Raw genomic sequence first — 21,574 nt, 5'->3', positions numbered from 1 at the left:
ATATATATATATATATATATATATATATATATATATATATATATATATATATATATATATATATATATATATATATATATATATATATATATATATATATATATATATATATATATATATATGGCTGAAAACACTGAAATAACGAAATGACCACACCAAAGTCCTGATCTAAACCTGTTTGAAAATCTCTGGAAAATTAACTGAGAACAACTTTAAGGCTAAGGAATTTAAAACATTTAGAAAACTGTAGAAAAGACTGAAGACAAGTGATGTCTGTGAAATACTAGTGATATCTAGTAAGGCTAATTATGTCTTATGAGTGACTAGTGATGTCTTTGAAAGTCACTCAGTTTGTTCCAAATGGGATTTATCGCCTTTGAAGGCCACTTTGGAGGGAAAACAAAATGACCGCCATAGTGTCATTCCAAATTGAAGTGTTTAAAATTGGCCACTTCGAAGGGCCCTTCGAAATTAACTATTTGAACAACTGAAGAAGGCAGATAGACTGTGTGATGTCACACAGAATGACAACTGGAAGATCAAAGTTTGATTTTATCTATAATTGTAAGTACTGTAGTTTTATTCTATACACTGTACAAAATGCTGGGTTCCACACAATAGATTTGTGTTGGGGCAGCGTGAAATAGTTAAGTTAACTGATTAGTTTTAGCAAATTTAAGTGGATTGAACATAAAGCAATTAAGTTGTCCACCCCCCCAAAAAACCCAAGAATTGTCATTTCAGCTCATTTTAAATAAGTAGTTTGAACAAACAGCAAACGCCATTTTTTAAATACAGGCAACTACTTTAATATTTCTAAATAAAGTCAAAACAAATAAAAAAAATCTAAATAAGTTCTAAATAAAATAAGATTTAAAATAAAATATGTTTAAATATACAAACAAACGTACATATATGGATAAATGAATGAATAAAATAAAATTTAAATAAATACAGTGCAGCCTGAACATTCCAAGTGTGTTCTTCAAATAGCACACTAAAAGTGACCCTTTTCACCTCTTACTCATTTTTGACAGCTGTAACCTTCAGAAATATGAGGTCATCTTTCTGTGTGCCATAATCATTTCTGTTCTCTACGTTCAAAACAAGTGCTTTGGTTATTTTGCAAAAGACTGTTGTCCTAGCATGAAACAGCCACAGATAAAATGACTTAAAGTGTTTAAACAATTACGATTCCATTATTTCAGTGGAAAAAAACTTCTTTATTTTGATATCCACTGTACCAACCATTTACACTTATCGGCCACTTTATTAGGTACAACTGCTCATTAGCGCAAATTTAAATCAGCCAATCACATGGCAGCAACTCAATGCATTTAGGCATGTAGACATGATCAAGACGATCTGCTGCTGTTCAAACTGAGCATCGGAATGGGGAAGAAAGGTGATTTAAGTGACTTTGAACGTGGCATGGTTCTTGGTTTCAGACAGGCTGGTCTGAGTATTTCAGAATCTGCTGATCTACTGGGATTTTCACACACAACCATCTGTAGGGTTTACAAAGAATAGTGTGAAAAAGAGAAAATATCCATTGAGCGGCAGTTCTGTGGATGCAAATGCCTTGTTGATGCCAGAGGTCAGAGGAGAATGGCCAGACTGGTTCGAGTTGATTGAAAGGCAACAGAAACTCAAATAACCACTTGTTACAACAGAGGTCTGCAGAAGAGCATCTCGTCCAACCTTAAGGCGGATGGCCTACAGCAGCAGAAGACCACACCGGTGCCACTCCTGTCAGCTAAGAACAGGAAATTGAGGCAACAGTTCGAACAGACTCACCAAAGTTGGACAATAGAAGATTGGAAAAATGTTGCCTGGTCTGATGAGTCTCGATATCTGCTACGACATTCAGATAGGGTCAGAACTTAGTGTACAACAACATAAAAGCATGAATCCATCCTGCCTTGTATCAACGGTTCAGGCAGCTGGTGGTGGTGTAATGGTGTTGGGTATATTTTCTTGGCACACTTTGGGCCCATTAGTACCATTTGAGCATTGTGTCAACACCACAGCCTACCTGAGTATTGTTGCTGACCATGATCATCCTTATATGACCACTGTGTACCTCTTCTGATGGCTACTTCTAGCAGGATAACGCACCATGTCATAAAGCGCTAATCATCTCAGACTGGTTTCTTGAACATGACAATGAGTTTACTGTACTCAAATGGCCTCCACAGTCACCAGAACTCAATCCAATCCTGCACATCGCATGATGTGCAGCTGACAAATCTGCAGCAATTGCGTATTGCTATCATGTCAATATGGACCAAAATTATTAAGGAATATTTCCAGTACCTTGTTGAATCTATGCCGAAGGATTAAGGCAGTTCTAAAGGCAAAAGGGGGTCCATCCCGTTACCAGTAAGGAGGTGTAGCTAATAAAGTGGCTGGTAAGTGTATATTGGTATTTTAAATACAGATTTTTTATACATGTCTGGCTGAATATGAAACATCATAAAGGTCTTCCAGCTACTGATACTGAAGTGAACTATTCAATGCTGTAATTATTTAGATTTTTATATACATTCATAACTAAATAATAAACAGCTTTGGTTCAAACAAACAGTTGAGTAATACCAGTGAAATTTGAGTTCTGAATCATTTTTAGCACATTGATCTGAAGTAAAACCACACTGAATTTGTTAAACACTCTCTTTAATAACCACAATCCTCCTCCTCGGAACAGTTACAAAACATTAAGCAGCTGTTTCACAAAGAAGTGTGAGATTTATTCCCAGAGTTTGTTTCAGTATGAGTTACACAACTGTTGTTCTTACTGAAAGCTCACACTTCACGTTTATGTAATAGGGGTTTGGTGACATCAGCAAAACAGTCCATACATAAACCGCCCATTATTTTGCTAGATCATTACAGTGTGTGAAGGTTTCGTGTCACGACCGGTCCACAGGCATCTGCAGTATATTTGACTTAACATCTTCTCCCAGCAGAGCTAATTGAGGAATTTGACGAACGACCTCAGGAATGCGACGCAGTGCCTTCAAAAGTCTTTACAAACATACAGGCCTGTAGTTTTTTCAGCCTACACTGTACAAAATGATGGCTTCAACACAATCCATTTGTAGGAATTGAGTAAACTTATTCGTTTTTGCAAATTTAAGTAGATTGAACATAAAACAATTAAGTTGTCCCAAAAAAAAAACTCTCAGTAATTGTGTTGTCAGGTTGTTAAATAACAGATTTAAAGGGATAGTTCACCCCCAAAAAATGAAAATTCCATCCTAGAGTTTATTTGTTATATTTATTTGTCCCAACACAAATTGATTAAGTTAACCGAACAAATTTAAGTTTATTGAACCTAAACAAGTAAGTTTCCCAAAAGAAACTGGGTTGTTTAAGCTCATTTTAAATAAGTAGCTTGAACAAGCAGCAAAAATCTTTTTATTTTTTATTAAGTGAACACAAAAGATACTTTGAAGAATGTTGGACCTTTTATAGTATTTTTTCCAACTATGGAAGTACCAGCATTCTTCAAACTATCTTCTTATGCGTTCAACAGAATTTGGAGTGAACTATCCCTTTAAATGCAAGTAAAAAATCTCATAACCACGCAGTAACCATAGTAAAGATAAACAATTTGCTCTTTGCGACCTCATTTAGTTTCACTTGGCCTTGCCAGCGAATTCCTGTCTCGATCAAACAACATCTCTGAAGTAATGACAAGCATGTCTTTACATTTCACTTCGGAGATTTAACAAGGTAAACAGTTCAGTAAATCAAACATTCTCTTCCTCTTTCTTGCCGAAGGCATTTGAACCATTGGTGAGCAAAGAATCATGGAGTTAGGTCAAAAGCTTGAGACAAACCTGAGTTTTCAGACTCTTGGAGCAAATCGGTGATGTTCTTCTGATCTAGAGCATTGACAGATAATCTTGTGAACAGACCTGAAGTGTTTTTACAGCCTGTGTGACCCACATCTCCAACAGCAGACCACCGCACACGGCCAGCAGAGACAGACGCCGACTGCAGTTCAGAATCACTGGAACATGGAAAATACAAAGTGTTCATGATACAGGAAAGAAAATGTGTTTACAACGAGAATTAACCGGTAGAGTTTTACCATTTTTGAAACCATTAAGCCAATCACTGGGTGTGACAGGAGCCTTTTTAGCTTAGCTTAGCATAGATCATTTAATCGGATTAGACCATTAGCATCTCATTTTAAAAACTAAAAATAGTGTTTTGATCATTTTTAGATCTAAAACCTCACTCTTCTGTAGTTACACTTTAAATGACTGACTGAAAAACCACACTCTCATTTTGACATAATAATCTAGAAATGTTACTGCTTTACCATGGCGCATCTTTTTATATCAAACTTTTATTAACTTACACATTTGGAAAAATATAAAAGTATTCATGATACAGGAAACATGTTTTAGAAAGTTTAAAGATTTGCAGTGTCAAGTTTTTTAAAACTCTTTGTATTCACTTGTTTTGATAAGATTTTGAAAAACTATTTTATTTAAAAAGTCTGACCGTTGCACCTCAAGTATATCTAACAACAGTTCAGATCAACAATTTCAAAATGTACGATTAGTATTTTAAATAAACACTCCACTAGTTTTTGCACATATAGGCTCACTTTACAAGTCAACTACAGTTAACCAGTAGAGTTTTACCATTTTTGAATCCATTCAGCCGATCTCTGTGTCTGGCTCATCTCACTTTAAAAACCTAAAAAAGGGGTTTTGATCAGATTTATATTTAAATCTTGACTGCAGTTACACTTTGCAAGACTGACAGATAATGAAATGTTGCTATTTTCTGATATAGGTACCATGCTCTCATTTTGACGTAATAATCTAGGAACTTTGCTGCTTTACCATGGCGCATCGTTTAAAAAAAACGTATAAGTTTGGGAAAATACAAAGTGTTCATGATACAGGAAATGTGTTTTAGAAAGTTCATTCGTTTATTTTCTTGTTCGGCTTAGTCCCTTTATTAATCTGGGGTCGCCACAGTGGAATGAACACCAACTTATGCAGCATATGTTTTACGAAGCGGATGTCCTTCCATCTGCAACCCATGACTGGGACACACACATACACTCTCATTTACACTCATACACTACGGCCAATTTAGCCTACCCAATTCACCTATAGCGCATGTCTTTGGACTGTGGGGGAAACCAGAGTACCCGGAGGAAACCCACGCGAACACGGGGAGAACATGCAAACTCCACACAGAAATGCCAACTGACCCAGCCAAGGCTCGAACCAGCAATCTTCTTGCTTTGAGGCGACATAGCTACCCACTGAGCCACCATGCCAACCCGTTATGTAGTGTCAAGTTTTTAAATATTACTCTTAGAATTCACTTGGTTTATTCTGGTTTTGAAAAACAATTTTCATTAAAAAGTTTTAGATAACTGCTCTGACATCCTTGTACCTCAAATACATCTAACAACAGTTTTTGGACATAGGCTCACTTTACAAATCACATAGAGTTTAAGAGTAGAGTTTTACCATTTTTAAATCTATTCAGCCAAAACTTGGGTGTGATGGGAGCCTTTTTAGCTTAGCTTAGCATAAATCATGGAATCGGATTAGACCATTAGCATCTCATTTTAAAAACTCAAAAAAAGTGTTTTGATCATACTTAAGACTGTTCTGTAGTTACACTTTGCAAGACTGATGGAAATACCATACTCGGTGTAATAATCCAGAAACGTTGATGCTTTACCATGGCGCATCGTTTTTAATAAAAAATTTTATTAACTTGTACGTTTGGAAAAATACAAAAGTATTCATGATACAGGAAACATGGTTTAGAAAGTCTTAACTTGTCTACGTTTTGTAGTGTTAAGTTTTTAAATATTACTCTTTTTATAAAAAAGTTTTAGATAACTGGCCTGACAACCTCATAAACATCTAATGACAGTTGTACCAAAAAGTATAGAATACTCCACTAGTTTTTGCACATAGGCTTACTTTACAAGTCAACTAGAGTTATCCAGTTTTGCCTTTTTTAATCTATTCAGTCGATCTCTGGATCTGGCATGAGCCCTTTTGGCTTAGCTTAGGTTAGCATAGATCATTGAATCAGATTAGACCATAAGCATCTCACTTTAAAAACCTAAAAAAAGTGTTTTGAAAATATCTCTATTTAAAGCTTGTCTATTCTGTAGTTACATCGTGTACTAAGATCAATAATAAATAAAAGTTGCCATTTTCCGATATTGACATTCTGCGTCTATGGGAGAAATGACTAGGAATAATAAAAGGCAGAAAATGATCAAACAACTTGCTCTAAAATAAGTGACTATACATAAAAACTAGAATAATATAATAAGAAAATGTCAGTTTGCAACATCAAGCAGCATAACGAACTGTTTTTAACCTCTAAACATCAATGAAAGTGAATGAGATCACAAGTCTTTTATATAAAGATTTTTATATATATATTTTTAACTTAGCATTAATTTGGTAGCAACATACTGCTCCTTTTATTATCGCTACACCAGCGTTAGTGAAACATCTGCTCAAATGACAGGAACTGCTGTAATGTAGCTCCAGGTGGAGGACCTTACGCAAACAACAGCCCATTCCAAACAATACAGCCCTCTGTGTGAATGTGCATGTGTGGGAAACAGACACGTATTTACTTTGGATCAGAGAGTCTGAGATTTGTTTATGTGAAAGCAAGAGAATATGCAGCGGTATTATTTAAATCTGCAGTCCATAACTTTTTTTGGGAGGGAGGTAAAGGTTACCCAAAATTATTTTTGGAGTAAATACATAACCAAGCAGTGTTCAAAATGATCTCCTTACTTAAGCCAGATTCACAACGGTATGCTTGTAACAATAATATTTTATAACACTTTATTTTTATGGTCCAATTGAGTATTAATGGACTGTCTGCTTAATATCTGTTGATACTGCTGCTAAACAGACATTTAAGTGACTATAAGAAATTTTTCAAGTACATGTCAACTATCACTAACCTTGACTCAAACTCTAACCCTAACTCCAACATAACAGTCTACTTACAGCTGAAGTCAGAATTATGAGCTCCCCTTTGATTTTTTTCTCTTTTTTAAATATTTCCCAAATGATGTTTAACAGAGCAAGCAAATTTTCACAGTATGTCTGATAATATTTTTTTTCTTCTGGAGAAAGTCTTATTTGTTTTATTTCGGCTAGAATAAAAGTAGATTTAAATTTTTTAAACACCATTTTAAGGTCAAAATTATTAGTCCCTTATATTTTTTTTTCGATAGTCTACAGAACAAACCATCGTTATACAATAATTTGCCTAGTTACCCTAACCTGCTTAGTTAACCTAATTAACCTACACTGAAAAAAGTTTTGCATGCAAAACTGTTGCAAACAATTTATTTGTGTTGAATTTAAACAAACAAATTAAATTGAGCAATGTTCAACATAATTTGGTTGTTTAAATTCTACACAAATAAATTGTTTACAACCACTTAACCTAAAAAAATTGAGTAAATCCAAGGAATCATAATTGAATAATTTTTTCCAGTGTAGTTAATCCTTTAAATGTCACTTTAGGCTGAACAAAAGTGTCTTGAAAAATATCTAGATACCTATGTAACTTAAATTCAACAAACGTACCATCAAAATAAAGTGTGACCTAATGTTTTATAACTGGATTCTTCTTGGGATATATGGGCGAGACATGATCTTGTAAATTACCCGCAAGCATTAAATATACATAGAGCCAGTGTAATGCAAATGAAAAAAAGCCTTTATTTAAACCTGAACGTGCTTGGAAACATTGCCCTGTAAACTGGAAACAACAAGGAAGAGCTTATTTTGTGGCTCTTGTGTTTGAATTACACTGTAAAACCTAACAGTGAAAATTACTAAATGAAATTAGTTTAACTTATAATTTAAAAGAAAGTTACTTTGACTTAATGAAAAAGTGTTATGGTAACTCATAAACTGATTATATTAAGCAGAACTAAAACCGATTGAGTTATGAATGATTGAATTGTTTTTTTGTGTTTATTTAACTCTAATGCTACAAGCAATATCAAATCTGTCACGGTCACCAGCGATCCAGCCTGTGCAGATCGCTGGTATAAACATAGATCGCTAAAGGACTACAAATCCACCATTTTAAAAGCTACAAGATCCAGTCATGCACTACACACACTCACACCGGTTCCTAATCCTGACTGATTGCATATACACAGCCAGAGGATTGTCAAAGACTAATTACATGGACTATTTAAGTAGCACAGACACACACTAGTTGTGGAGTCTTGTTTACTGTATTTGTGATATTGCAAAGCGTTTTCTTTGTCTTGCTTTGCTGTGTTTCACCTTGTTTATCTGTTTATTCATGTCTGCTGCCTATTCAAATACTCAAATCATTTGGTTTCATAACTTAAATGGTTTGCCGCAATCGGTTTCCTCAAACAGTTTGAGTTACAGTTGAAGTCAGAATTATTAGCCCCCCTTAGTTTTTTTTATTTTTTTAAACATTTCCCAAATGATGTTTAACAGAGCAAGGAAATTTTCACAGTATGTTTGATAATGTTTTTTCTTCTGGAGAAAGTCTTATTTGTTTCATTTCGGCTAGAATAAAAACAGTTTTAATTTTTTAAAAACCATTTAAGGTCAAAATTATTAGCCCCTTTAAGCTGTATATTTTTTTCGATAGTCTGTAGAACAAATCATCGTTATACAATAACTTGCCTAATTACCCTAACCTGCCTAGTTAACCTAATTAACCCAGTTAAGCCTTTAAATGTCACTTTAAGCTGTATAGAAGAATCTTGAAAAATATCTAGTCAAATATTATTTACTGTCATCATGGCAAAGATAAAAGAAATCAGTTATTAGAAATGAGTTATTAAAACTATTATGTTTAGAAATGTGTTGAAAAAATCTTCTCTCCGTTAAACAGAAATTGGGGAAAAAAATAAACAGGGGGGCTAATAATTCAGGGGGGCTAATAATTCTCACTTCAGCTGTAACTTATCAGGTTTTACAGTGTAGGGATGTCAATTTCCACAAAATCCATGATCGATCAGCATTTAAATTAACGCTCAATAAACCGATTAATCAATATCCTAAATAACGCAAGATGCGTCTGGTTTATGACATCTGTAATTCAGACTCAAAATGTAAGCATTCCCACCCAAATAAATATTTTCTTTAAATAAAAGTCTAGTAAGAATCAACAAATGCCCAATAAACACACAACATTGCCTCGACGTAACAACCTTCCTACAACGTTGTACCAAACACGTAAAAAGGTTGAGGATCTACGTTGTTGCTGAAGGTTGTCACAACGGTGTCCAAACGTTGCCATTTAAACAGCCGTTGCTTTAGTTTGTGCTTAGGCGGCATAGACGACCACTGTATAACATTTACTCGTCATCAATGAATCAGTTTAAATTTCAACAGACTGTTTGGCGTCTCATTCAACAACGACCGAGGAGACGTCACTATTGCTTTATTTCTTTTTGCTAAATAAGTCATCAGTGGTCATTTGTGTAGTCCTGTTGTGTCAAGCTCGGATCTGTTTTCTCTCTTTCACTGCCTATTTTGACTTGTGGCTGCGGTGGATCCATCTCTGAACTGGATTCTCGGTTGGATTTCTTTCTCTGACTGCTTTCTCCGTACCAACAACTACACCTGGTCTTCGGCTGCGCTCCGCGGCCTGCTGTATTCTCTAGTCCAGAGCTTCAATGTAGTGTCTGCATTTTGATATATTTATATTTAATAATTTATATTTTAATGCTTTCTTGTTTACTTCTTGTTTGTTTACCCTCTTAATGGAGATTTTAATTTAGCCTATCCTTTTAGTTTAATTATATATAGTTAATTATTTAATATAATGTAAACTTTAATTTATATTGTTTACTTATAATTCGTAGTGTACTTTATGTATTAAATGTTATGAAATATTTAATAAAAAAGCTTGATTATACTAATTTGTGTGGCATTTTTACACTTTAACGCTTACACATGCAGTTGATTAAATTAAAAAGGAAAAATGAATAAGCAATATTTATTATTAAGCAATACTGGAAAATTATTACTGCTTACCCTTAATGCATGTAGTAAGAACGTCGTCTTACGCTTGCTGAATGTCAGACAACGTTGCTACAGCCTTCTCACGTCTTACATTTCTACGTTGTAACAATGTAGCGAACACGTAACTGGCGACGTTGCCTTTGAAAAAATGCAACGTTGTACAGATATCGCTACAACGTAAATGTGTTTGTTGGGTGCTTATTTAATATCATTATTTAATTATTGAAAGCAATGACTAAAATACAGCACTTCAATCAAAGAATGTAACCTATACTGAAGAATAAGCTAATGCAATGCATGATCCTTGCATAATGATCACTGCGATCTAAGCTAAGTGTTAATTTTACATACAGACTATAAATATTAAAAAATGTAAGTTATTTTAAGTAATGGAAGACCATATTTAAAAAACTTTTATATAGTAGGCTCAATAAAGGTGCCTCATCAGTACGATCACCGCACGTTAATCTGTTTAAAACTTCTGTAAAGAACAGACTATATAGTATGACAGACGACACAATCTCAATAAACACTTGATGTTTGCTGTCAACATCGCAACATTATTTAAGGGCATTCGTTACGACATTGATAGAATCTGATGTTGTCAAGCTCTTTCCTCTTTAATAGGATACTTTTAAAAAAAAATCTGTAATACTTGTCCATCACCGGTAAAATAACGTAAATAACTGATATTTCATTGTCGATTTGCATAAGCCCGGATCACTACTGGAGAACACCAAAACAAGATGTAGGGGGATCATTTTACTGACCTGAATCTTAATCAATCACAAGTAATACAAATCCAAAGTATAAATTTGTCCCCTATAATGGTTTATACCAGAGGTCACCAAACTTGTTCCTGGAGGTCTGGTGTCCTGCAGATTTTAACTCCAACCCTAATCAAACACACCTGAACAAGCTAATCAAGGTCTTACTAGGTATACTTGAAACACCTAGGCAGGTGTGTTGAGGCAAGTTGGAGCTAAACCCTGCAGGGCACCGGACCTCCAGGAACGAGATCCCTGGTTTATACCATTGCCAATGTATGATCACTTCCCCAAAAGAGATGCCAATCACAAGCAAGCTCTTAAAGTCGGTGTGAAATCAAAATTTACAATGCTTATTTAGCGAGCGCACATTGTTTCTCTTTAGGTGAACAATTAATATGCGCAAAATAAAAGTCATTCAATCCTCAATCAAAGTCTGACCACTTACGTCCACGTTTGGAATAGCGGTCCGGTCCATCTCTGATGATGTCACAATATTCTTAAACTCTAAACTCTAGTTTGCTATGAAGGAATTATGAAGAAGAAAGCCCCACCCACAACTCAGTATAATATAAGTTGGAAGTACATCAGCATACTAAAATAAAAATCTCAGCAACTTCCGGTTTATGCGTTCAGTGTAATGTGATATAATTGGCAATCGTTGAACTTAATTATGTACGCATCACTATGAACCATGTAACCGCATATAACTGGTTTTCTCGTTTTTGTTTTCAGTTAATTTATGCCAAATAGGAACCTTCTCACGGACATAAAAATTTAGTTTTTAGTCAAATATTTATTTTTGTTCGTCACATTTTGTTTTTACAAACAAAATTAAAAATGTGATTAAAGAAAAATTGAACGAACAGCTTTAAAACGTGTTTACTGTGTGGGCGGGAATTACATGGTAGGACTGAAGCCGCTGTCACACTAGAGTTTGAGCTTGCGAAATTCTGTCATATGGTGCTGTGAAAAGGGGTGGAATTAAACAAGATTATTAAAAATGTAAGCGATTGCTCAATATTTAAAATTTCTTTCTAGAGAAGTCATGTTTTGATCTTCGATTGGTCTTACGCAATCACGTGATGCGAGTTCACCAAGCTTGAACTTTCCAATGCAAGCGCCATGCGAAACTTTAGTCCATTCAGTAGGAACACTTAGAGAGTGAATCATTAATTCAAATGAATCGGTTAAATAAACGACTCATTTAGTAATACAATTATTTGCTGCCACCTACTTGCAATATCATCTTCAGAATCCTACTCATTTTGTCAATCATATCTGTGATGTGAAAGTCTTGTTTGAATTAAATCCCATAAAATTTTTCCGCTTTTATTGTTGTGTAAGTGCATTTACTAAATCTAAGACAACTTCAGATACAGATGCTTTGCCACCTGCAGCACAAACAAGCTTTAGATGTCACTTATTAAATTGGTACCAGCTTATATTATTCTGATTAAATGGCTAAATTTAGCTTTGAAAATAACTTTCTTGTTAGAGAAATTATTTAGCTTGGAGGCGTAGGAGTGAGGGGGAAGGCCATATAGCCCTTAAAACTGAGGTTTTTCACGACCAAACTACAAACAAAGGGGCATAGGAGTTTTCTCTCTGAATAAACCAGCTATAGCAGGAACTTGACTATAAAACTGAGCAAGGAGACCTTCGAATGTAAAAAAGAAAAAATGGCATTAATAAGGATCTTGTTTTATTACATCTAGCATCTAATTCATAATGACGTTAATGTGTTACGGTCATGACCTTCAAAGAAACTTCAAATTTTAATTTTACTAAAGATAATTAATAACCGCTGCAAAATATTACACAACATACTTTAAATTCTGATAATGTTGCCTGATGATTTGACAAACAAGGCCAGTCTGTCTGAAAATTCTGGTGAAAATTCGGCATGTCTGGTATAATGTTAATGTAAATTTTTTGTGGTTATATCAATCAAAACGAGCACTGTAAATATGTATATTAATATAGTTTATATTTAGTTTATATATTGTCACACACAGAGGCTTGCCCACAAGACCCAACGCACTGTCTTTTGTTTAAAAGAGCAATGCGCTGTGCTTTTTATGTTACTCGGCAACCACTTTATCAACTGTCTTTGTGCTGTAGTGTATGACATCAAGATTCGAAAGGCATTCAGTTCATTCATATTGAAGAGTAACGACAATGCCCACTCAGCATTACACTCCATTTCTGTATAAATGGATAGAAAACGATGCATCCGCAAAGCTCGCAACATACACTAGTTTACATACACTTGTATATTTCTATCCCTACCCCTTCACACTCTGTTTCAAAGGCCAAGAGGAAGGAAAAGTGGTAGGCAGAGTTGTAGGGGTAAAATATAGAGTTGGGATGGGGCCTTAATGTGTACAATGTGAAAGAGTGGGTGTTTGTTGATATTCACCTCGTATGGCTTGTGAATTGGAGGTGAGAACGAAGAGTCGTATGAGGCTGAAGCAGAGCGGGGAGAAATCATGCTCCCAGATCACTGCGGGAATCAGCAGCACTTTGCCATAGCTGGACAGCAGAAGAGCCTTCAGAAGAGGAGCAAACTGTAAAGACGTGCCAGAGAAACACTGCACTGTCCAGAGAATCACAAGCACGCCGACGAAGTACACAGTCAGCTCTGGAAATATAAGGCAAGGCAAGTTTATTTAATATAGTACATTTCATACACAATGGTAATTCAAAGTACTTTACATAAACAAAAATAAAAGAAACAAGTATAAAACATAAAAACAACAAAGAATAATAATGATCAAAACAGATTAAAACAGATTAAAATGTGTTAAAACAGGTTATAAATACCTGCTATTAGAGTTAACCAATGCCATAGGACGTTATTATTTTAGCCTATCAAATAAGAGTGACCGTAGAGTGCAAAATACAATATGTTTATAAATTAGCTATAATCAAACATATATTATATTAGAAAATCACATTATATTTCATTGAGATCATGGATGCCGATGATGTTCACTACAACCTGACAAAATAAAAGTTTGGCTTAACTTGAGCAAATTATATATTATTATTGGTAACAATTTGCACACAATAAACTATATTTATTTCCCAGTGATGGGTTGCAGCTGGAAGAGAATCTGCTACGTAAAACAAATGCTGGATAAGTTGGCGGTTCTTTCCGCTGTGGCGAGCCCAGATTAAGGCACTAAGCCGAAAATAAAATGAATGAATGAATAAACTATATTTATTGGTTGTCTAAATAGCGATCTACAAAATCTACGTTTTTCTATATATTCATATTTATTATCATTCATACTATTAGTTTTAAGTTTTATTAACTGATTTAATTTATACACTGTTTTGATATTTTTTAAATTACCCTATATAATATAATATAATATAATATAATATAATATAATATAATATAATATAATATAATATAATATAATATAATATAATATAATATAATATAATATAATATAATATAATATAATATAATATAATATAATCAACCGCCAACTTATCCAGCATGAGTTTTACGCAACGGATGCCCTTCCAGCTGCAACCCATCACTGGGAAACATCCATACACTCTCATTCACACACATACACTACAGACAATTTAGCTTACCCAATTCACCTGTACCATATGTCTTTGGACTTGTGGGGGAAATCGGAGCACCCAGGGGAAACCTACGCGAGCACGGGGAGAACATACACACTCCACACAAAAATGCCAACTGACCCAGCCGAGGTTCGAACCAGCGACCTTCTTACAATTTTAATATAATATAATATAATATAATATAATATAATATAATATAATATAATATAATATAATATAATATAATATAATATAATATAATATAATATAATATAATATAATATAATTCTTTACATTTATATAGCACTTTTCTAGACGCTCAAATCGCTTTACACAATAAGGGGAATCTCCTCATCCACCACCAGTTTGCAGCATCCACCTGGATGACGCGACAGCAGCCATATTGTGCCAGACCACACACCACACACCAGCTGATTGGTGGAGAGGAGACAGAGTGATGAAGCCAATTATGATATGAGGATGGTTAGGTGGCCATGATGGACAGAGATCAGTGGGCAAATTTGGCCAGGATGCCGGGGTTAAACCCCTAATCTTTTTCGAAGGACATCATGGGATTCACGACCACAGAGAGTCAGAATCTCGGTTTAATGTCTCATGTAAAAGAAGATGCTCACTGAGCAGTATAGAGTCCCATTCACTCTACTGGGGCATTAGGACCCACACAGACTGCAGATTAAGCGCTCCCTGCTAGCCTCACTAACACCACTTCCAGTGGCTTTACCATGTGGTCTCCCATCCAGGTACTGACCAGGCGCAGCCCTGCTTAGCTTCAGTGGGCGACTATGTGAGAGTTGCAGAAAGCTAGCTGCCAAAATTAAATATAATAAATAGAATAGAATAAATAAAAATAAATATAACACAATATAATTTAATAATATAAAATAATAGAAAAAATAGAATGGAATAATTATATTATAATAGAAAAATATTCTACAATAAATTAGAAATAAACATTGCTCTAAATGCTTATATACCAAACATGTATTTATACATTAGTGGTGGGCTGTTATTGGGGTTATCGTGCTCTGTAAACGCGAGACTCTTATCGCGTGATTAAAAAATATCGCCGTTAATCTATTCCTAAAGTTGGGTTGGGAGCTGGGTCTATTCTACGCAAGCTATGAAGACTTTCACCTTGATATTTTAGAGCGGATGTATACCTGACCAGTGAGCCATCTAACAAAAAAATGCCCTTCTGAATCAAATCAGCAGGATGCCCTTCTGGATCTTTCACTTACTTTGAAGTCACTACTGACTACGTTTACATGGACATCTGTAGTCTAGTTATTTGCCCTAATAGACAATAATATAATTAAGGTGTTTACGTGAAGTGCTTTCCATACCTGCCAACACTCCCGTTTTTCCCCTGGTCTAATGCGCCACCTGGCTTGAGAAACCCGTTCCCAAAGTCTTATATTTAGTCATTATTTGGTAGCACACATATTCTGAATGCCTTCAGCAGAATTCAATGAGCCATTTTAATCTAGATTAATCTAGATTTATTCCAAGATTACAGTGAGATTAATCTAAATTAAAAAAACTAATCGATGCCCACCTATAATATGCATGCACATATCTATTTATTTATCCATCCATCCATCTATATATGTATAATAATAATCGTAAACAAAAATAATAAAATTAATAACATAATAAACTACTAACAAAATTCTACAAATAATTGAACAAACAAACAAACAAACAATAAATAAAAAGTTTGCAAATTAAAATGTTTTATTAAGGTAAATGTTTATTCTTTTTATGAGCCTTGTAATGTCCTCATTAATCAAGAAAAATTGCGTAATGTAAAAGAGAATAATACATATTTTTTAAAATATGGGGTCAGCAAGATTTTTTCCCTATACTTTCAATCATTAAATGACTAAAGGGAATGACTGACCAAACAACATCTATCTAGTGAAATCTATTTCAAATAAATGCTGTTCTAATAAATTAGTCAAAGAATCTAGAAAAAAAAAATTATCATTATAACAAGAAAGGTTCCTTGAGACATAATTAATCAACTGAAAACTGCAGTAATAATGCTGACTAACAAACACTAGAACCGCAAACCCATAAACCTTTCATCATACCTTCAAAAATACCTATACACTACACTGCTAATCAGCTCAACATCTCAATAACTCCATTGTGTCAGTGACTGGACTAAAAAAACTAGACTTACCCAGAGCAGCCAGTGCAAACATGCAGTAAAACTCCCATTCTTTGGTGTAGCGGATGATATCGGCAGGGTCATTGCTGGACTGAGAGCCCTGCAGGAGAGACCAGCGCAGATATGCTTCACACAGCAGACAGAATACGCACAGCTTCCAGTGGATCTACAGAAAAAGAGAGAACATAACACAAGCTGTCCACACAATACAAGACTCTTGCTGCGTCCAAAATCGGCTGCTGCTTGAGTATGTAATACATTTGAATTTACTACACGACCGTTATGAAAAGTATGTTCTATATAGTTTGAATGTGAGTAGTATGAATGGATCTCGGACGTACGACATCCACGATCATTTGTCATTATCACATGACCTACCCACATCAGCTGTGTTGCTTCACTCCCATTTATGAATTCTCTCATGGTGCATTATGGGATACCACAAATAAAAACTTCAAAATCTCACCGGAAGTAGGTCATTAAGGTACTTCTTGCATACTTTTTATCGAATACTTTGAATTCAGACATATTACTCGGCTCATATTACTGTTTTTAGCATATATAGTTTGGAAGTATGCGATTTCAGACGCAGCCTATGTAAATGAGGTAAAGTTGGTTTTATGTTCTGACATTCAGACTTTCTCCTTAATAATATACACTTGAAAAATTATTTTTGCTGCTTGTTCGAGCTACTTATTTAAAATGAGCTGAAACAACACAATTCTTGAGATTTTTTTGGGACAACTTAATTGTTTTATGTTCAATCCACCTCAGTTTGTTAACTTTATGAATTTGTGTTAGGACAACATGAATGAATTGCGTGAAACCCTGTTTTTTACAGTGTACTTTCAACATTCTTTGCACATTTTAAATAGGGAAATCCTATTAGCAGCCAACGACTATCAAAGTACAACATTGTTTACAGTCAAAAATAGTGCTGATGTTGTTTTCAAGTAATACTTGCATGTGATTTCAGGCCAAATATTCAAAGTAGAGTGGTTAACAAACAATATAGGGAGCTCAGTTGTCACTGAATGATTGTGCAAATATAGAACCAACTTTACCCCTTTTTTATATGAAGTTATTATGAAGATATTTTTTAATTTGGTTACATTTGAAGACTTATTTAATAATATCATTTAGACAATATTTTGAAAATATATGTTTAATTACATTTAAATATAATATAATATAATATAATATAATATAATATAATATAATATAATATAATATAATATAATATAATATAATATAATATAATATAATATAATATAATATAATATAAATATACACACCCTTTGAATTTTTTAATTCTTTTAAAAATATTTCCCAAATAATGTTTAAAAGAGCAAGGAATTTTTCACAGTATGTCTGATAATATTTTTTTCATCTGGAGAAAGTCTTATTTGATTTGTTTCGGCTAAAATAAAACCAGTTTTAAATTTTTTAAACATCATTTTAAAGGACAATATTATTAGCCCCTTTAAGCTATATATTTTTTCGATAGTCTACAGAAAAAAACATCATTATACAATAACTTGCCTAATTACCCTAACCTGCCTAGTTAACCTAATTCACCAAGTTAAGCCTTTAAATGTCACTTTAAGCTGTATAGAAGTGTCTTGAAATATTTCTCATAAAATATTTACTGTCATCATGGCAAAGATAAAATAAATCAGTTATTAGAAATGTGTTGAAAAAATCTTCTCTCCGTTAAACAGAAAATAGGGAAAAAAATAAACAGGGGGTCTAATAATTCAGGGGGGCTAATAATTCTGTTTTCAGCCGTGTGTGTATATATATATCATCCATACACACTCATTCACACACATACACTACGGAAAACTTTAGCTTACCCAATTTACCTGTACCGGAGCACCCGGAGGAAACCCACGCCAAGACTGGGAGAACATGCAAAACTCAGAAATGCCAACTGACCCAGCCGAGGGTCGAACCAGAGACCTTTTTGCTGTGAGGATATTGTGCTACCCACTGTGCCACCGTGAGGCCCCATAACAATAATAATAATAATAATAATAATAATAATAATAATAAATAAAATTAAGGTGCTAGGCTTTAAAATATATAAAATAAAATTATATTATAATATAATATAACAAAGAGGCGATGCAGCGGCGCAGTAGGTAGTGCTGTCGCCTCACAGCAAGAAGGTCGCTGGTTTCAGCCTCGGCTGGGTCAGTTGACGTTTCTATGTGGAGTTTGCATGTTCTCCCTGCATTCGCGTGGGTTTCCTCCGGGTGCTCCGGTTTCCCCCACAGTCCAAAGACATGCAGTACAGGTGAATTGGGAAGGCTAAATTGTCCGTAGTGTATGTGTCTGTGAATAAGTGTGTATGTGTTTCCCAGTGATGGGTTGCAGCTGGAAGGGCATCCGTTGCATAAAACAAATGCTGGATAAGTTGGTGGTTCATTCCACTGTGGCGACCCCAGATTAATACAGGGACTAAGCCGAAAAGAAAATGAATGAATGAATGAATATAGCAAAGACTTGCTCTGAATTAATTATTAATAAAACTCTATCAATAATTACAATAAAAACTAACAATAATTAAACAAACAAACAATAAATAAAAAGTTAGCAAATGGTAAATAAGATCAAAATTTTAATCCAATTAAATGTTTATTGCTTTTATAAGTTCTACAATATTCTCATTAATAAAGAAAAAAGAAGCTTAATGTAAAAGAAAAGAACATATATAAACCATAAATCCTCCGATTCAAAAATATAGGGGTCAATACTTTCATTCATAATAGTGGCGTAGTCATAAATAGTGCTAATGTAGTTTTGAAGTCATTTCAGACCGAATATTCAAAGTAGAGTGGACCATGTCACAAGCTGTCACTGAACGAATGTGCACATATAAAACTTTACATCAATGACTATGTACTGTAATCACATTGAACAATCGGTGTTCTTCAAACAGTAAACAACGTTTCAATGCTAATATGAAACTGAATTTAAAAAAAAAAGAGTTTTACTCACATTAATCTCAGTGTTGAAGAGGATATGCCTAAACGCCTGGATTTTGCACAGAGTGGCATCTATCAGAATAATTACTGGATCATATTCAATGTATTTGTCCACTGGCTTCTTGCAGGAACTCTGCAGAGAGAAGAAAAAAAACAAACATGAGTTGGTTTGAATTTGCTAACTATACATTTATGTTTGCTAAAATAAAATAATTTGTGAGTGTTCAAAATAAATACGCAGGGGTTCCTCGCATAAGGATGATCATAGAGCATCTGGGGGTCTGTGGCATGCAAAAGCTCCATTGTTTCATTAAAAACAAACAAAAAAAATTAAACATAACACATTTGCTTTTTTATTTATTTATTTATTTATTCATTTATTTATTAATGAAAGCCATTAGCCTTTACCAGGGGTGTTGAATCTTTTGTATGCTACAGACCCCCAGATGCTGTATCATCATCATTATGAGCTGAACCTATGTATATATATATTTCTGTATAGATTCCCAATATCAAATACTGATATTATACAAGCCTAAAATATAAGCATAATATTTTTTGGAAAATATTTAATTTTTATTACTTTACATTTGTATACATTCAATATTCATTATATTTGTTTATTTACTTTTTAATTTGTTTGTTTATTAATTAATTCATTTATTTAACTATTTTTATTATTATTTTGGTGACACAGTGGCTCAGTGGTTAGCTCTGTCGCCTCACAGCAAGAAGGTTGCTGGTTAGAGCCTGGGCTGGGTCAGTTGGCATTTCTGTGTGGAGTTTGCATGTTCTCCCCATGTTCACATGGGTTGCCTCCGGGTGCTCCAGTTTCCCCCACAGTCCAAAGACATGCGCTATAGGCGAATTGAGTTGAACTAAATTGGCCGTAGTGAATGAGTTTGAATGCAGTGTATGGGTGTTTCCCAGTACAGGGTTGCAGCTGGAAGGGCATTCACTGTGTAAAACATATGCTGGATAAGTTTGGCGGTTCATTGCGCTGTGACAACCCCAAATGAATAAAGGGACTAAGCCGAAAGAAAATGAATGAACACTATTATTATTATTAAAAAATATTATTTATTTATTTATTTATTTATTTATTTATTTATTTATTTATTTATTTATTCATGGTATCTATTTTATTTAACAAAATAAATATGATATCATTTAATTTATTTGATTATTAAGTATTTACTCAAGCTTCTTTATTAATTATTTTAGAATGATTACAATCTATATATTACAGTACCTCAGTCCAATTTTGTTTGCAATTCTGTTCCTTTTACACTAATACATGCTTATTTATTAATATCAGTAATGTTTGGATACGTATTTTAACCATTTATCTTTTTTATCAATGTACTTTGAAAACCCAAACCCCTAGCCTATAACATATTTCAAACAGTCCATGAAAATATATACTTTGAGCATTAATTTATTTCCTTTTCTACTCTCTAAAATCTCTGTCAACAAACAGCACTTCAGTTCCCAACATCTCAATGTACAGTTAATGTTATAAAAACTGTATCTTACAGATTATAGTGAAATATCTAGTCGAATAAAATGGAAATGTTAAATAGATAACATTTTGTTGACATATATATGAATAAATACGAAGTAACGTTATAGTAGTGGTAAAAACAGTGTGCAGTTCCTTCTGTGTAATACAAAAGGCCTATATACATTGTGAGCACGCAAACCTAAAAATAGAACACCGAAAACAATTATTTTAACTTAAAAATGTGAGCTTTACGACAAACACTCACACATATGGTGATCTTAAGTATGCCATTGCTGTAGTCTCGATGCAGTTCGTTCGCGTCTTCGTTACACTCGACGCATTTAAACACTCCCGGTGCCATTCTCCGTATGACAGCACGAAAACACGCCTCCTGCTTCCTGAACTTCCAGAACAGGCGGGGCTTGTGACGCGCCTGACGGGAAGTGTAGTTCTATTCTGCTCCTCCGCCTCTTGCAGTT

The 21,574-nt window shown here is 34.2% G+C and overlaps 1 protein-coding gene across 1 annotated transcript; it reads right to left on the bottom strand.

Annotated features, from left to right (window-relative positions):
* Window positions 1-2,659: 2,659 nt before the first annotated feature.
* Window positions 2,660-21,490, bottom strand: arv1 (ARV1 homolog, fatty acid homeostasis modulator). Its single transcript, XM_056445552.1, has 5 exons — window positions 21,361-21,490; window positions 19,605-19,724; window positions 16,614-16,767; window positions 13,245-13,466; window positions 2,660-4,018 (listed from the first exon to the last, which is right to left on the bottom strand). The coding sequence occupies exons 1-5, from the start codon at window positions 21,454-21,456 to the stop codon at window positions 3,891-3,893; spliced, it is 720 nt and encodes a 239-aa protein (XP_056301527.1). The 5' UTR covers window positions 21,457-21,490; the 3' UTR covers window positions 2,660-3,890.
* Window positions 21,491-21,574: the final 84 nt, after the last annotated feature.

The sequence above is a fragment of the Danio aesculapii genome, chromosome 20, assembly GCF_903798145.1.
Source record: "Danio aesculapii chromosome 20, fDanAes4.1, whole genome shotgun sequence".
Classification (NCBI taxonomy): Eukaryota; Metazoa; Chordata; class Actinopteri; order Cypriniformes; family Danionidae; genus Danio; species Danio aesculapii.
The sequence above is the reverse complement of the archived record's forward strand: the minus strand, read 5'-3'. Positions and strand labels throughout refer to the sequence as shown.

Bases quoted from the DNA above. Each gene is read 5' to 3' on its own strand.
- arv1 (XM_056445552.1), bottom strand. From the start codon at position 21,456: ATGGCACCGGGAGTGTTTAAATGCGTCGAGTGTAACGAAGACGCGAAC. The intron at 19,725-21,360 runs GTGAGTGTTTGT...TTCTCTCTGCAG, and splicing joins TACTTAAGATCACCATATGT to AGTTCCTGCAAGAAGCCAGT. The intron at 13,467-16,613 runs GTAAGTCTAGTT...TTATATTTCCAG, and splicing joins GTTTGCACTGGCTGCTCTGG to AGCTGACTGTGTACTTCGTC.